Consider the following 16,308-nt stretch of genomic DNA (forward strand, 5'->3'; position numbering starts at 1 on the left):
ACGTAAGCAAACTCTTAAAATTTTCTCTCTCCTCCCAAATTACGTCCAGGTTCAATGAACCCTGTTTTCACCCTCTTTTCTCGCCTCCCATTTATTTGTCCCTCTCATTCTTCTCTTTTCTTCAACAAACAAACCACAATTTTCACAAATCAAATTTCCAACCTTTTTTTACAACCCAAACTCAAAAACCTCATTAACAAACGTTCTTAACATTTTCAATAACAAATATGGCATTGGCTCTTACATCTTCTCTTTCATCCGAGCTCAAAGGTCAGTTTATTACACCAATCGACCCGTAATGACTACGGCATTTGTTTGATTGTATTGATTTAATTTTAATGTGGGTTATGCAGCTCCAAGCGTCGGTGCATTTCAACCGTTGGATCGTCAATTCAATAATTTAACGGCTACGATTAATTTATCAACAAGGCGAGCTGTGAAGCCGTTACGAGCCGCCGCCGAGTCACGGCGGAGTGACTCGGTTGCGCCACTCACTGCAACCACCTTCGCCGCTCCTACGACTGGTATTCTATTAATTTCTGATTTTTTTTTGGAAAGTTTTGGAAGGAGATTTAATTTTGAATGTGAAATGACGGAAATGACCTTGGTTTGAATTTACAGAGGAAGGGGTAAAAGAGGAAGTGAAAATTGTTGAAGAAGAGGAAAATTTCGAGGAGTTAGCGAAAGAGCTTGCTAATGCTTCTCCTCTTGAGATTATGGACAGGGCACTTGCTAAATTTGGAAATGATATTGCCATTGCTTTTAGGTATAATTTTATTTGATTAATTTTAATGATTTAAAGTCTTAATTTTTATTATTTTTTATGGTTAATTCACTTTGTTTAAGATGAATTTACTAAATTTTTAGTAAATTGATTAGGGAAATTGTATAATTAATGAAGCCATAATTACTTTGTTGCCCTGGAATGAATGTAGACTTGATTATTAGAAGGTTCAAATGTGTAAAATGTGCAATTACAGTTTTGCCCCTAGAATGTATAGACAGGATTTTTGGAGGGTTCAAATTAATCAAATATGAACTAGTCAGAGAAAATAATGAATTAAATTAATTTAATATAATAAAAAAAGTGTATCTTTCAAAAAAAAAAAGTGTAAAATGTGTAATTACTGTTTTGACCTAGAATGAATGTAGACTGGATTACGAGAAGGTTCAATGTTTTTTATTAGTGGTGGATATGAAAGGATCATGTGATATTGCAATTATTTTAAGGGTAATGCTATACATGGCTATATATAAGTATTGAATTTACTCTTGGAAAATGTATAAAGTTAGGAATTCATGACAAAAACACGCGTAAATCGGTGTAATTAGTGTGTTTTTGTCAGGATTTTCTAAATTTAAACAATTTTCAAAAGTAAATTAAATGCTTATATGTAGCCCTTAGGGCTATGTATAGCTTTTTTCTTATTTTAATTACCTTTTTCTGGGATAATTTATTATTTTGATTACATTTTTCTGGGATAATTTATTGAATTTATTTGATATTTGGTACACTGATGTAATATTATTTGTTATAAACCAGATTTATTGGTGTTGATAGTAAATTATTAAAATATTTTAAATTCATGAAATTATGTTTAAGATCTCAAATTAATCCATATTGTGAAAAACATCATAAATGGTGATTAATACACAATGTTGCAAATTGGAATACATTAATAAGAGCTTCAAGAATTTTAAACTTGGAATCACAAATATTTGATTTTCAGATTCATGCTTGTATTTGATCTTGTAACATTTTATATATATGCTTTTCCATAAAGCAATGTCTAGATTTTAGTATGTTAATTAGCTCTTAACATGTATCTGTTTGATCCTCAGTGGTGCGGAAGATGTTGCTTTGATAGAGTATGCCAAATTGACCGGCAGACCCTTCAGAGTCTTCAGCTTGGACACTGGAAGATTGAACCCTGAAACATACCGGTTTTTCGATGAGGTTGAAAAGCACTATGGCATCCGCATTGAGTACATGTTCCCTGATTCAGTAGAAGTTCAGGGTCTAGTTAGGAACAAGGGGTTGTTCTCTTTCTATGAGGATGGACACCAGGAGTGCTGTCGTGTAAGGAAGGTGAGGCCACTTAGGAGGGCTTTGAAGGGTCTGCGAGCCTGGATTACTGGGCAAAGGAAGGACCAGTCTCCTGGGACTCGCTCTGAAGTCCCTGTTGTTCAGGTGGACCCTGTTTTCGAGGGTTTAGATGGTGGTGTTGGTAGCCTTGTGAAGTGGAACCCGGTTGCCAATGTTGAGGGTGACAATGTGTGGAACTTCCTTAGGACTATGAATGTGCCTGTCAACTCATTGCACTCCCAGGGATACGTCTCAATTGGGTGTGAGCCGTGCACAAGGCCTGTTTTGCCTGGACAGCACGAGAGGGAAGGAAGGTGGTGGTGGGAAGATGCCAAGGCCAAGGAGTGTGGCCTTCACAAGGGTAATATTAAAGAAAATTCCGAAAATCAGAATGGTAGTGCTCAATCAAATGTAGAGGTTGCTGACATTTTCGAGTCAGATAACTTAGTGTCGTTGACTAGAGCTGGAATTGAGAACTTGATGAGATTGGAAGACAGGAGAGACCCATGGGTTGTCGTCCTCTATGCACCATGGTGCCAATTTTGCCAGGTTAGGCACCGATTTTCTTTTGCATCTGTCTGCATTGATATCCATTGAGCAGAATTTTGGTTATACTAACTGATTTTTTTTTTTTTTTTTTGAACAGGCAATGGAAGGTTCATACCTAGAGCTGGCTGACAAATTGGCTGGAAGTGGTGTCAAGGTAGGAAAGTTCAGGGCCGATGGTGATCAGAAGGCGTTTGCCAAGAGTGAACTGCAGCTGGGAAGCTTCCCAACTATCCTTCTCTTCCCAAAACACTCATCTCAGCCCATCAAGTACCCTTCAGAAAACCGGGATGTGGATTCACTTTTGGCTTTCATCAATGCTCTCAGATGATGATCAGCGTTAAACAGTTGTTATACATTTCGTAGATATCAGAGAAGAAAGCTAAAACATAACCGAATGATGGCAAACCGGAAGATAACCCGAGAAGCTAGTCCAGTTTTACCGGATATGATCCCCCTTATGATTCCAAGGGAGGTTCTTTTGTAGTCAATAGTGAGCTACATTATGACTTGTTAGTTGCAAGTTGGAGATGTCATGTTTATATAGTTTTTGAATCTCTGTTTCTTTTTTTGATGGGATAGGGTAAAAATTATGGTGTTCAAATGGGTGAGGCTATATGTACATTGTGAAGGGCTGTGTTAGAATCTCAATTGGTGTATCAGAAAATTCCACCAAATAAATCTGAGTTTTTATCTGGAAATGGTTTATCAGCATGTTGTTTCAATTTTGTTCATTCATTTAACATTGATTAGTCTCTTCCTAATGGAACAGTTTGTCTGGCTGCACTGAGCACCGGCACTGATTCAATCACTGGAACAGTTTGTTATCTCTAACCCGAAATTGATTAACTCCAGTGTGTTAGTTTCGATCACATTATTATTAGTGGTTCAAATTTTGTGATCATATTAAATCGATCGGTCATTCATCAATTTTATACATCATATTGTAGGAGAAAAATATAAGGTAAGCGAAATTGTTCTTGTTAGATGTGAAGGGACGAGTTCTAATATGGCGCGATTTTCGTGGTGATGTTACTTCTCTTTAGGCCGAACACTTCTTCACCACTCTTGTCCAAAAACCGGTCTTCTTTTCTTGTTATTTAGATTTATGATTTATAACATGCTGATCATTTCAAATTATTGTGTGGTCTAAGACCGCCAAAATGACCAATCCCTTGTTTTACAGCATTGTGAAATATGGCGTTGGTACACGTGATAGTGTGTGAGTTTATTACTAGGTGTTCGTGACTTTGACAACATTTTCTAAATTGGTTTATGATTTTGTGATGTAAACTGAGTTTTTTTAAAAACACTTGTTACATTTGCTAAGTACTTTGAAATATTTTTTATTTTTTTTTATGGTAAAATCTATTATAAGTGTAACACGATTTATAAGTGTGATCATGATAAATTATTTAAAAGAATGAACAAGGAACAAAACTAACGAATTTCTTTGATATATGAATAGAGGATGATGTCATCTCTCAAGGGCCAGTGGTACATGAGTAAGGGGTAACATACATGTTTGTGCAACACAAAAATCTTTATTTGATGGCAGCCTCTCGTCAGAAGTGCAATGTTGCTAGTCTTTGTTGACTCGAATGAACAATACAAGAGGGGGGAGGGGTGAATTATATTGTAGAGGAACTAGGGTAATTTTTGCGGAATTTATAAAGGAACTCGAATAAAAACTAAAAGTGCAAAGAGAGATTTTACGTGGAAAACTTCTTGGCCCTAATCAAGAAGAAAAACCACGACCACAAGGGATTTTAAACTCAATTCTTACTAATAACAGGGCAAACAACCTATTAGAAATTAAGACTCTAAACTCAAGTTCCTCTATGAACTTAAGCTCCCTTCAACTGATCCCTCAATCAGTCGAACTTCTCAAACTCTCTCTTTCTCCTTGCTTCACTCAAAGCAATAAAACACTCTTAGAGTTTCCCCAAACTCTAACCCAATACAACTCAAAGATTAAACTCTAAATTGCTAAGTACAAAGACACTCAAGAACTTAAGTGGATTATGACTCTTTTTAAAAGCTAAAAGACTGTAATGCTCAAGTGTAATTTTCCAACTGAAAACCGATCTTATTTATACTATAGAAGGGAAGTTAAAACACTGTCGTTTGCCTCAACTCCCACTAAGTCATTACTTCCATAAAACTAGGAAGTGCAGTTCGTGGGTGCTTGGGCAGCAAGCTAAACGTTTTAAGGAAGTGGTTTACTGTTTCCTATTTTCTCTCAACTTCCTTGACCAAGTAAAAACAACCTTTTTTAAAGAGTATTTTCCAAATAAGATTTTCCAAAATAATAAGATAGAATCAAAACAGAAAATCTTTTTAACTAACAAGATATTTTAACTCAAAAGATATTTTTCGAAATTAAATTAAAACAAGTTAAAATATGGAAAATAAAATCTTTATCAAATAAAATTAAATCCACTTAAATCCTATCAATTGACAATGTACGTAACATAATTACAAGTAGCCTAAAGTAAAGATAAAATACATTAGACCCCTTGATACTCTGAAAAGCTTCTACTTAAGCTTCAGTTCCTCACCCAAGGAACTTTCCTTTGAAGCTTCAATTCTGGAGCTCCAGTTCCTTATATAAGGAACACGACTTGATTGACTTCTTTATCCTTCCATGGCTAGCTTAGATCTTGTTTCATGCTCCCTTCTTACTCAAGAATTTCCTAGCATAAACCTGTCATAAATCAAAGCTAAAACCGAAGGTTAAACTTGTTATAGGTTTGCTTAGGTTCCTTGAGTCATCATCAAAACATAAGGTCAACAGTCTTCTTCTTTTCCTCCATCGCGTTGTTCAGGTAAATTTTAACTAATTGATGATTCCTTGGTACTCTATTCGTGTTTTGAAGCCTTCAGACCTTGAAAGCAAAATGTGTAGTTTTGTAGCACTTTGATGATTCCTTGGTACTCTATTCGTGTTTTGATTCTGGATACAAATTTACGGGTGTATGGAAATTCTGTTATAATCACGGCTTGAGGATATCTGTTTAAGCTGCCTGTTCTGTATGCAGGTATTCAATCATTATTTCGAAGAATTTGAAGAGGAATCCCTGAGGGACAACTTTGTTGTTGTGGTAGGTACTAACAACAAACTTTAAAAACAGGACTTTACATATTACTCATATTAATCGTTAGAGCAAAAACTTTGATTGAATAGCTAGCATTTATGATATCATCCTTTTCAATACTTTTCCCTTCAGTATGAACTTCTTGATGAAATGATGGACTTCGTTTACCCTCAATACACTGAAGCCTTAATCCTCAGTGAGTTCATCAAAATGAATGCTTATAAGATGGAAGTTGTGTAGCGGCCACCCATGACTGTGACAAATGCAATTTCCTGGCGCTGTGAAGGGATTAAATACAAGAGAAATGAGAAAACTATATCTTTTTCTTATTCTTAGAGGCTACTAATGACTTTGTGAAGTATGACTGTATGATGCTTTACTCATAGCCTCTATTTTTTCGTTTTTCGTGATTCAGGATTTCAAGTCTTCTTGTGTGGTAGAAAGTGTAAACATATAAGTACTACTCCTTCTATTTTTATTTAACTGTTCTAGTGCGAGTAGCACACATGCGAACATGCCAATGCGTAACTTTTAACTTTAGAGTTGTCCAAGGTAATCCAGTATTCCGGTCTGATGTGCTCAAATAGATGGACAAAATGAACATCTCTTGTGATTTTGTCTATAGATTGCTATTCATAGCGTGAATAATAAAACTTGGGCCTGAACACTAATGTGCCTCTTCAACATTAAATGAGCCAAACTGCACTTGGACCCGAAGTCTGAATGGGCTATTATATAACAGGTCCAAATGTGAAATTCATTTGGATTCCCAAACAAATACAAATTATAATTGAATCACTGATAATTCCATTAAGCCTTAGATATTTGATTTAATCAAATTGGTTTTCTAACCAACATTCTTTCTTTTATTGTACTGGTGCTAACGCTAATCCTTCTTTTATTAGCTTATGATGGAGTACAAACTTAATTTTCTTGTCATTTGATTAAACTAATTAATATGTAATTACTAGGTTAGATCCCGTGCCAAGCACAGTTTTTCAACCTTTATCAAAAAAAAAAAAGTAATCACTAATATAGGAATTTATTTATGCAAAGATATGGTTAGATATTTAAGTTAATAAATATATTATTATACGATTTTTGGAATTAAATATTTGCGTATATTTTTTGTCAATTTTTAAATACTTTTATTTTTTTTAAAAAAAATATACTAAGGACACACCAGAAAATGACACGTGTCATTGCTGGTGTGTCTTTTAGTATATTTGTTATTGATGACGTTGAGAAAGAATATATTCTTGGACCATATCTTTTGCTTCTTTATCACTTTATAATTAAAAAGTATTTAGCAGATAATTATAACATTATTTGATTGGACCACCGTGCAATAGCAGAAATAAATCATAAATTCTGAAAGGCCCTCAACACTTGTATGAATTTTGAAACCACATAAATTAAATACGGAGTATAATGTTAGTTGCATAAAGGAAAGTTCACATAAAACCCAAAATAAATACTTTATGATCAACGTAAAGCTGCAGCAAATTTACAAAACATTGTCCTCAAAGCACGATATTTTAGAAAAAAAAAAGGACATTTTTTTTGTTTTTATATGAATGGACCCAATTGCAATTTTTGTTCATCTCAAATTAATAAAACAAAATGTTTTTTTTCCTTTTCTTTAATTTTTCATGTTCGAAATATTGTATTTAGAATTACCATGGTTATAAATTATAATAAATGCATATATAAGAGTGAAGGATATTTCAAGTGGTTAGAATTTCCTTCCCGATTACATGAGATTCTGAGATCAATTTTTACTTCCGAGTTTCGACCCTCGTGTCTCTCTAAACACTAAATACATATATATACTGTACAAGTTTTTATTTTTATAAGGGTCAAATTGGGAAATACAAGTGCCATAGAAACTTGAATATTCTGTGGAAGATGGCCAGAGTGTAATCCAGGAACCAATGCCTGAGCAAACTACTGTTTACGCTCAATGATAAATGTGGCATATGTTGTTTGCCAGCTGCCCATTTTTGTTGCTTCTACAAGGCATCCCTATGAATTTTATTATATCCCTAGTTTATTTTTAGAAAAAGTTTTTTAAATTGTACGGTTTTAACAAATACAAAGTATAGTAGTGCAAAAAATGCAAATGGAGCAACCGAGCAAGTAATAAAATATAATACTACGTAATTACAATTGGTTAAGATGGTAAGAAATGATATTTTATATCCATGAGGTTTAGTGTTGTAACTCTTGTGAGTAGGGCATCGTACTATTTTTTTTATTTATTTATCTTACCTATTTTTTTAAAAAAGTAATAAATTGCGGTGAGAGTACGGGTCTGTTCTCATACGTTTATTTTCAGTTCAGTTCAATTCAGTTTAGTTCAACTCCTAATTTCCTTCTCTTATAAAATATTCAGTTCAGTTCAGTTCAGCTGATTTCAGTCTATTAGAAAAGGCCCTACTTGTATAGTCTTACTACATATTAACTTGCAAGATACTCTCTTTCAGTGAACAATTTAAACTCATCAATATGGATCCAAACATCCAACAATATCTCATTAACTAGTGTAGTAGTCTATTAATGCAATTAAATCAGTTATATTAGATCAAATCATGCCTGACTTTAAAAGTTTAGAAAAAGCATATGAGAAAACCTAATTTGAGATGAAACACATGACATCCTTAATTAGGTTCAATATTTCAGGGGTTTTCTACACAGTAACTTTGTAATATAAGATTTTTCGAGTTGTGCTTCATGTTTTGGAAGTTACACAAAGTAACCCTTAGGTGCAATTAGTAGTAAATCTATAGTAATCTTGCCGTTTTACAACCTTACAAGGTTAGTATGGGTTAGCGATTTCTCTCTATACTGTTCCTTACACATTCCAAACAAATATTTTCTTCATACACTCAATATCAATCTTACTAAAAGTGAGCGTAACCAATAAAGATTAATTGAGATAGTACTGTTTTTTTTTTTTAAAGGTAATCATAGATTATATTGTAAAATTTAACCCGATAGGTGACCAGTTTCGACCCAATGTGTCCCGTCAACCCAAAATATTCCTAAATCAAGTTGACCGGGATAGAATTAATTATCACCATTGGCAAAGTTGACCACATGCATGAAAGAACATAGTATACCAATTACCAAATGGCAAAGAAGTGCTTAATTTTCAATTTCAAAATTGAACTTATTTATCTACAAGACTCTTCCTTCTTTTCTCATCAAATAATGATGTAAAACTTAGAAAGTGATATTACATTACTATTTACTACTACACATTTTATCTTGTCCATTAGTATAAAAACACATACTACCAAAATTTTGCATCAAAATCTCTCAGAGATACTAGAACTAGAATAAACTAGCAAGAAAAAGTGACAGATTACCAACAATATTAACCAAATTAATATAGTAACTTACTAAGCATAATCTTTATAAACTTCCATTTATAATTTCTTTCTGAAATATCCCTGTCAATCAAATGTCCTGTAGCTTCACTACTTGCTCAAAAATAGCAATTCAAAAAAGAAGAAATCCAAAATATGAGGAGAGAGAATTAATATGCACACTTCTTCTTCTTCTTCTTATAATTCTGTAACTGAGCTTGAGACTGAGGATGATGCTCTAAAGCTCAAGCTTTTGCTTTCATGGCGGCTGCTTTCTGCCTCTTTCTTTCACTCATCTTCCTCTTTTCTCCATTTCCAGGTATTTTTCTCACATTTTGGCTCTTACCCTCTTCGTTTTTCTTCAATTTTTGCATACCCTTTTCACCATTTTGAAGGAAAATTTAAGCTTCTTCAGTTTTCAATAGTTTAATTGGTATGTTAAAACCTAGTTTTTGTCACCCATTAGCTGGTGGTGTTTTTATTGGTCAATTTTCAGTTTGATTCTGCTATGTTGAAGTTGAAATTTTTTTTTGAATTTGATGATTTTAGTTGAATTTAAGACAAATTAATGTGTTAGTTTACTAAATTGAGTGAAACCCAGTTTGGAATTGTGCTAATGAACAGTGATATGTTCTGTATGAATTTCAGCTCAAGGGGAAATAATAGCTGAAATTAAGCAAAAACAAGGGGAAGATGAACCCTATATTGGTGTAAACATTGGAACAGATGCTTCAAATTTTTTATCACCTTCAGATTTGGTATCTTTCCTTCAAGTACAGAAGATTAACCATGTGAGGCTCTATGATGCTGACCCTGATTTGTTGAAAGCCCTTGCTAAAACAAAGATTAGGGTCATAATTGGTGTACCTAATAACCAGCTTATTGCTATTGGATCCTCCAATGCCACTGCCGCGACTTGGGTGGGCCGGAATGTGGTTGCTTACTACCCTGAAACCACCATCATTGCCATTGCTGTGGGTGATGAGGTCTTGACCACAATGCCTTCAACTGCCCCTTTGCTTTTGCCTGCTATTGAGTCGCTTTATAGTGCACTTGTGGCTTCAAATCTTCATTCTCAAATAAAAGTTTCAACTCCACATTCGGCTTCACTGATTTTAGACCCTTTCCCACCGTCTCAGGCGTTTTTTTAACACCTCTATGACTCAATATTTGTTGCCAATTGTGAAAATTTTTGTCTAGGACTCAATCTCCTTTGATGATGAACTTGTATCCATACTATGTTTTTATGGAGAACAAAGGTGTTGTGCCTTTGGATAACGCTTTGTTTAAGCCTTTGACACCTTCCAAGGAAATGGTTGACCCTAATACTTTGCTTCATTACACTAATGTGTATGATGCTATGGTTGATTCGGCTTATTTCTCTATGAAGAACCTTAATGTCACGGATGTTGTAGTGCTGGTTAGTGAGACTGGCTGGCCTTCTAAGGCGGATTCCAAAGAGCCTTATGCCACTATGGACAATGCTGATACATACAATTCGAATCTCATCAAGCATGTTTTCGACAAGACCGGCTCCCCGTTTCACCCTGAGACCACATCTAGCGTGTATCTATATGAGTTGTTCAATGAGGATCTGAGGTCACCCCCAATCTCTGAAGCCAATTGGGGATTGTTTTATGGAAATACTACGCCGGTATATTTGTTACATGTTTCGGGAAGTGGGACTTTCTTGGCTAATGACACAACGAACCAGACTTACTGCATTGCCATGGAAGGGGTAGATACGAAGACTTTGCAGACAGCATTAGACTGGGCATGTGGTCCTGGAAGGGCTAATTGTAGCAAAATTCAGCCAGGAGAATCTTGCTATTCGCCCAACAATGTCCAGAATCATGCTTCTTATGCGTTCGATAGCTACTACCAGATGGAGGGAAAGTCTCCTGGATCCTGTGATTTCAAAGGCGTTGCCACGATCACTACCTCTGATCCTAGTAAGTCTTTCCACTTTATCTCAGCATCTTATTCTACGAGGAAATCTAATATTATATTTCCATTCTTTCCTGTGTGTAAATTAACCGGAAAGGCCATCATTAGGTACCTAATAAATTATTTTTGGCTTTAAACATGATTTTCGTCACTATCTTTAAGAAGTTTATGCTTGAATAACCTTGCTGTCTGAAGTCCAAAAGGCATACAGGATGGAATAGGAATTTGGTTTGCCACCAGTTCACTCTTCTATGCATTAAAGGCAGGAGATGTTAACTGTTAAGTGTAAAGTTTAGTGAACACAATAAAGTCACTATGCATAACCTCTTGGTGAAGAATTGAAGGCACACTCTTTGGTTATTACTTTTGTTATTGCTTAATTTTTATAGGCGTCTTATTACAGATTAAAAAATGGCTTTAACTATGTCGGTAAATCACTCGTAGCACGAATGTGTAGGTGTAAAGTCTAAAAATAGTTCAAATCTTTTAAAGCATGATTCATGCTGCTAATCCTGTCTTTTTATTTAAAAACAAGGAAGAATCTTTTCAGTGATGTTGATTTTCTAACATCATGAGCACATTTGTTCTTCAGTGAAATTCTGTTTGATTTTTCCAGTCTTTCTTTATCACATTATGTTTACCAAATAGGGTGACAGTTTAAAGAATAAGCTGCATGATGACAATGCAGAAAATGAGAGATGTTGGGGTCTATAACAACAGTCGGGCATAGGAAAAGTCCTATGCCTTAAAAAGTTAGCTAATGAACACTAATATGCCCTCAACGAACCAAACTATGGTTAGCTTTTAGTTAAGGAGAGAATAAGAGCATTGTAGGATTTTCGCCCCCTTGTATAATTGTTAGCCATTTAGCCTAACTTGAACCAAATTTGCATAACAACACTACAAAAGACAAAATATAAAAGTGGGTTCCGCCATACGATATTTTTTCTTAAAATACAACATGCCCATCCATTATTATTTCTCGTCTTCTACTTTATATAATATTGTTTAACATATTGCTTGAACATGTTTAGTAACCTAGTTAACACACATTTGCTAAGAAAACCACACAGTTATGGTTGCAACTTGCAATTTGCAAACAAGAGTCTCCAAACTATCGGACTAAGAATTTGATTAGTGAGAACAATTGCAAAAGAAGAGCAAGTTTTTCTAGCCTAAAAAGGGGAAGAATAACTGCTAAAAGTTTAAACTTTATTTCCCCCCGAGTTGAGGCCCAATTTAGAGGGAATTGGGTGAAAAAAAGATTAAAGATGACACCTTTTCATAATCTGGAAATCTTAAATATAAAAAAACTAGTATTAATTTGCTGATGCTTTGTACTGGAAATACTTGACAAATGGAGCCCAATTATAATTTGTCTGAGTCTGACTGCATCTTTTATGGAGTGCATCATGCAAAACAGCAAAAATAGTCTGGCTTTTTGTTAAGTTGGAATGACCTAATATGTTTTATTATATGTTGGGCATCTTGCTACTGAAAATGTCAATGTAACTAGTCCAATATTATTGCTAGTATTTTTTTGTTTTTATTATTATTTTCATTTTTTATTTTGGCACTTATACATTTCTATTTATCTGAAATTTTGTAGGTCATGGGAGCTGCATATTTCCTGGAAGGTGAGTGAAAAGAAATCTGGTTTACCTTTGATATTGAATGTTCCCAACTTGAGAGTAATTTGGTATTTGTGAAGGGTGCTTTTAACGACGTTCTATTAAGAAATCTGTCTAAAAACATAATTGAGGTGATTCGATCCAATAATAAAATTTACTCATATCTTCCTTGGCTGTACAATCTGAGCGAGCCTTGGCTGTAAATTCATTTAACAAGTGACCAAAGGGCAATTTGCCATCTATGTCAGAAACTTTGATGATATTTTCTATTGACAAATTACGAGTAGAATTTTTACTAACAAGTGTTATTGTATTTCTTCGTGTGCAGCAAGAAGGAAGGAAATAACACAAGAGAGGTGGTAAATTCAACTCAAGTTACTAGTGGATCATTCTTGAGCTATGGAAGCAATCGAAAAAGTTTAATGGATAGTTTCCTGACATCTTTGTGTACTATTATGTTTCTGTTATCCAACTCATATTTCTAGTAAAGTAGCTGAGGATCTTTAGGTACATAATGATAGAAGGTAATTTTTTGGGCAACTGTAATATCTTGTTGTAATTTATTCGATATGGTGTAGGTAATATGGTATTAGTAAGGATAGTTATTTATGATCCTGCCGAATTAACTGAACTTTAGAGGAGCGTCGTTTGGAGGTTTGCTGAGTTTATACTTGTGATGTTTTTGGTATGCATAGCATAGTACTCTATTGAAACAATAATACTCATTCGGTATAAACTTGGATGGTGGGTGCTAGATGACTAGATGTCTAAACATAGATATCGCCCAAGGGCCAAGGTCATTAGTAATATGGTATACATAAAGCGAGCACTTCGTTATAAAGGTTTGCTAAGAAATCCTCTCATAACATATTTACATCATCTTTTGGAAAAGGAAGGGATCGAAAATTGACAATCCTCATGGCTTCTGATTCTCACAAACACTTTTTATAGTTCTCCCTCTATATCGGAGTGGCTAAAAACTAAAAAGGTAGTTGAAGAAGAAATTATATGTCACACCTACTCATTCGACTATTTGCAAATCTACAATCGAAAAATTTGATCATATATGGATTTCACTTCAGCTCCTAATTTTCTTTTGTCATCAAATATTAGCTCAGCTCCAATCATTTCAGTTAAGTTCAATAAATGTGAACATATCCTTAACGAATACTGTATATGTTAAATTAAACCATACAAGTACATTTTTTCCTATCAAGTACATAATACTTGCAATTTTCCATTATATAGCCCATGACCAAAAAATGCCTTTTTAATAAAAAAAAAAAAAAAATCCCATAATTAAAAACATTCAAAATTCAAATGTTGTTCACTCTTCTTCGACCTCAACTCTCTTCTTCTTCCCTCCCTCATCTTCTTCAAATTCAACCCACCAAAAACCCTAACAAAACCCTTAAAATCCCTAATCTCAAATTCAAATTGCTCTTTCCTTTTTCATCAATCATGTCTTCTTCATCTTCTTGGGCTTGCTCTAAATGCACTTTTCTCAACCCATCTTCCCAAAAATCAAACTGCCAAATTTGCCAAACCCCATTTTCTCTCTCCTCTTCTTCATCACCCTCCAAATGGGCTTGTAAAGCTTGCACCTTTCTCAATTCTTACAGTCTTTCAAATTGTGAAATTTGCGACACTCGATCCAATTTACAACAATTGGATTCTATTGACCCGGATGATGATGATCTTTCCGGAGTTTCTTCTGTGGGTTCAGTGTTTTTTCCATTGCGCCGTTGTAATTCGGGTCGGGTTCAAGAACCGGATGATTTGGGTATTAAAGAAAACGGTCAATCTCAAATGGGTGTTGCTCAATTTGCTGATCAAGTTGTTCATTTGGGTGGGCTTCGGAATTCGGGTTCTAATAAGCGTAAATTTCATGACCTAGGTTCTGGTTAGTATGAACTAAACTTTGTGTTAGTTTTTTACTTTTTTTTTTCATAGTTTGTATGTTTGATTGATTGTTAATGTTTGCTTTATTGGCATAATATTGTGCATGATATAATATTTTAATTAAAGTGTCATATTGTATCAAATGAGATACTTGATCAAGTATTCTGTATTCATTATGTTTTTGGTAAAGTGGAGAGCTTTGAAAGACGATAATGTATTGTACTTCGTATTATATAGTACACGTGATTGAATCCCGTGACTTACGCTCTCAAATGACTTAACTAAGAGAGTTGACATCCACAAAATATTTACTTATGCTCCATTGGTCCCTACTAATTATAAAATGATATAGTAGTAAGTACTAACATGTGCAATAAACATTGTTTTATTTTACTCTCTTAGTTTTTACTGGTAGTTAACTTCATTTCTTTATTTTGATTGATAATTAATAACCTAATCATCAGTACGTGATAATAGTTTTTTATTTTGGCAAATTGAATTCATTCCATGCATTAGCACAAGTATACTCTAATATTATATACGGAGTAACACGGATTATTGCCGGGTTATGGCAACTTTTGGCGGGCAAAACCCTTAACAAGCCAAAACATTTGTACCATCAACAAAGAGAAAGAAAAGATAAGGAAAAAGAGGGTGCCTTGACTAGTAGCAAAGAAAAAAGAGAGGAGCATTATGACTTTATGACCAATTCACGCGGTTGATATGGGTACCACTGTACCTAAAAACCCTAGCTTTCCCTCTCTTCTATAAATCCAAGCTTTCAATTCATTTTCTATCAATGTTCATTATTTCCTTCCAAAATTCCAAGCATTGGTGAAATGAGCAAAGAGAAGTAGTGGGAATGGGAGATTAGTCTACAGGAAGTAATGGGTATGGTGTGCTTGGGAAGGAGTGTGGAATCCAATTCCCTCATTTTTGGGTTTTGGAATGAAATTCCTTCCCAAGACCCCCCATACCAATGATTTTCTGTGGGTTTTCCCTTTCCCAGACTTTTCACATTATTTTGTTTCTAAAGGTTTAAACTTTTTCTGGTTTTCCTTATGCTAGTATTTATTGGCCTAAGATCATATATTTTGGCTGATTTTGATATTTCTAGTCTATGATCAAATATGGGTTATTTGCAGTCTTATGTTAAATTTCATTTCTGGCTATTGGTGGATTTATTTATATTTATATTTATGTGATTGATCTCTTATATTAATCTGTCATATACTATATTTAGCTCTAAGTCTGTGCTTTTGTCTTTTAAACTTTGTGGTTGTTTGTACAAGTGTTAGCTGCTATCACAGGATCTTAATATTGTCCAAATTTAACTTTCTTATAACACAAATTGGACTCTCTGAACTCATACTAAACTTGTAATTAACCCCTACTAACTTCTAATGGTATCTTGCTTGACTCTTTTGAGCATGATTTATTAAGCCGCAAAGTAATATTCTGTTATTGTTATACTTAAATTTTCCTGTAAACCTTGAACATCTGTTGTAATTGTAATCCGTATTTGCTCAGACTTGGGACTTTGGGAGCTTTTATCAGAAATATGAAACATTAGTGTCAGTATTTGACTAAGACTTGGATATTTGATGAATATATTCCTTGATTTTGGGTTAAAATGAAGTAAAGTGTCCATAAGTTCATACCTGTGTTTTGGTGTCAACTGTCAAGACATCGGCACTTGTCTACTTGATGTAATTTGAATAGTCTGA

The 16,308-nt window shown here is 34.3% G+C and overlaps 1 protein-coding gene, 1 long non-coding RNA gene and 1 pseudogene across 2 annotated transcripts; all 3 read left to right on the forward strand.

Moving 5' to 3' along the window:
* Positions 1-105: 105 nt before the first annotated feature.
* Positions 106-3,346, forward strand: LOC110703043 (5'-adenylylsulfate reductase 1, chloroplastic-like). The gene is made up of 5 exons (XM_021880798.1): positions 106-270; positions 354-524; positions 622-766; positions 1,843-2,635; positions 2,733-3,346. The coding sequence occupies exons 1-5, from the start codon at positions 228-230 to the stop codon at positions 2,961-2,963; spliced, it is 1,383 nt and encodes a 460-aa protein (XP_021736490.1). The 5' UTR covers positions 106-227; the 3' UTR covers positions 2,964-3,346.
* Positions 3,347-5,104: 1,758 nt separating this feature from the next.
* On the forward strand, positions 5,105-6,036 carry LOC110703038. The gene is made up of 3 exons (XR_002507644.1): positions 5,105-5,460; positions 5,674-5,736; positions 5,863-6,036. It is a non-coding gene; the product is annotated as an uncharacterized LOC110703038 (long non-coding RNA).
* A 3,008-nt stretch (positions 6,037-9,044) lies between these two features.
* Positions 9,045-13,347, forward strand: LOC110703044 (annotated as a pseudogene).
* The last annotated feature ends 2,961 nt before the right edge of the window (positions 13,348-16,308 follow it).

The sequence above is a fragment of the Chenopodium quinoa genome, unplaced genomic scaffold (assembly GCF_001683475.1).
Source record: "Chenopodium quinoa cultivar QQ74 unplaced genomic scaffold, ASM168347v1, whole genome shotgun sequence".
Taxonomy (NCBI): domain Eukaryota; kingdom Viridiplantae; phylum Streptophyta; class Magnoliopsida; order Caryophyllales; family Amaranthaceae; genus Chenopodium; species Chenopodium quinoa.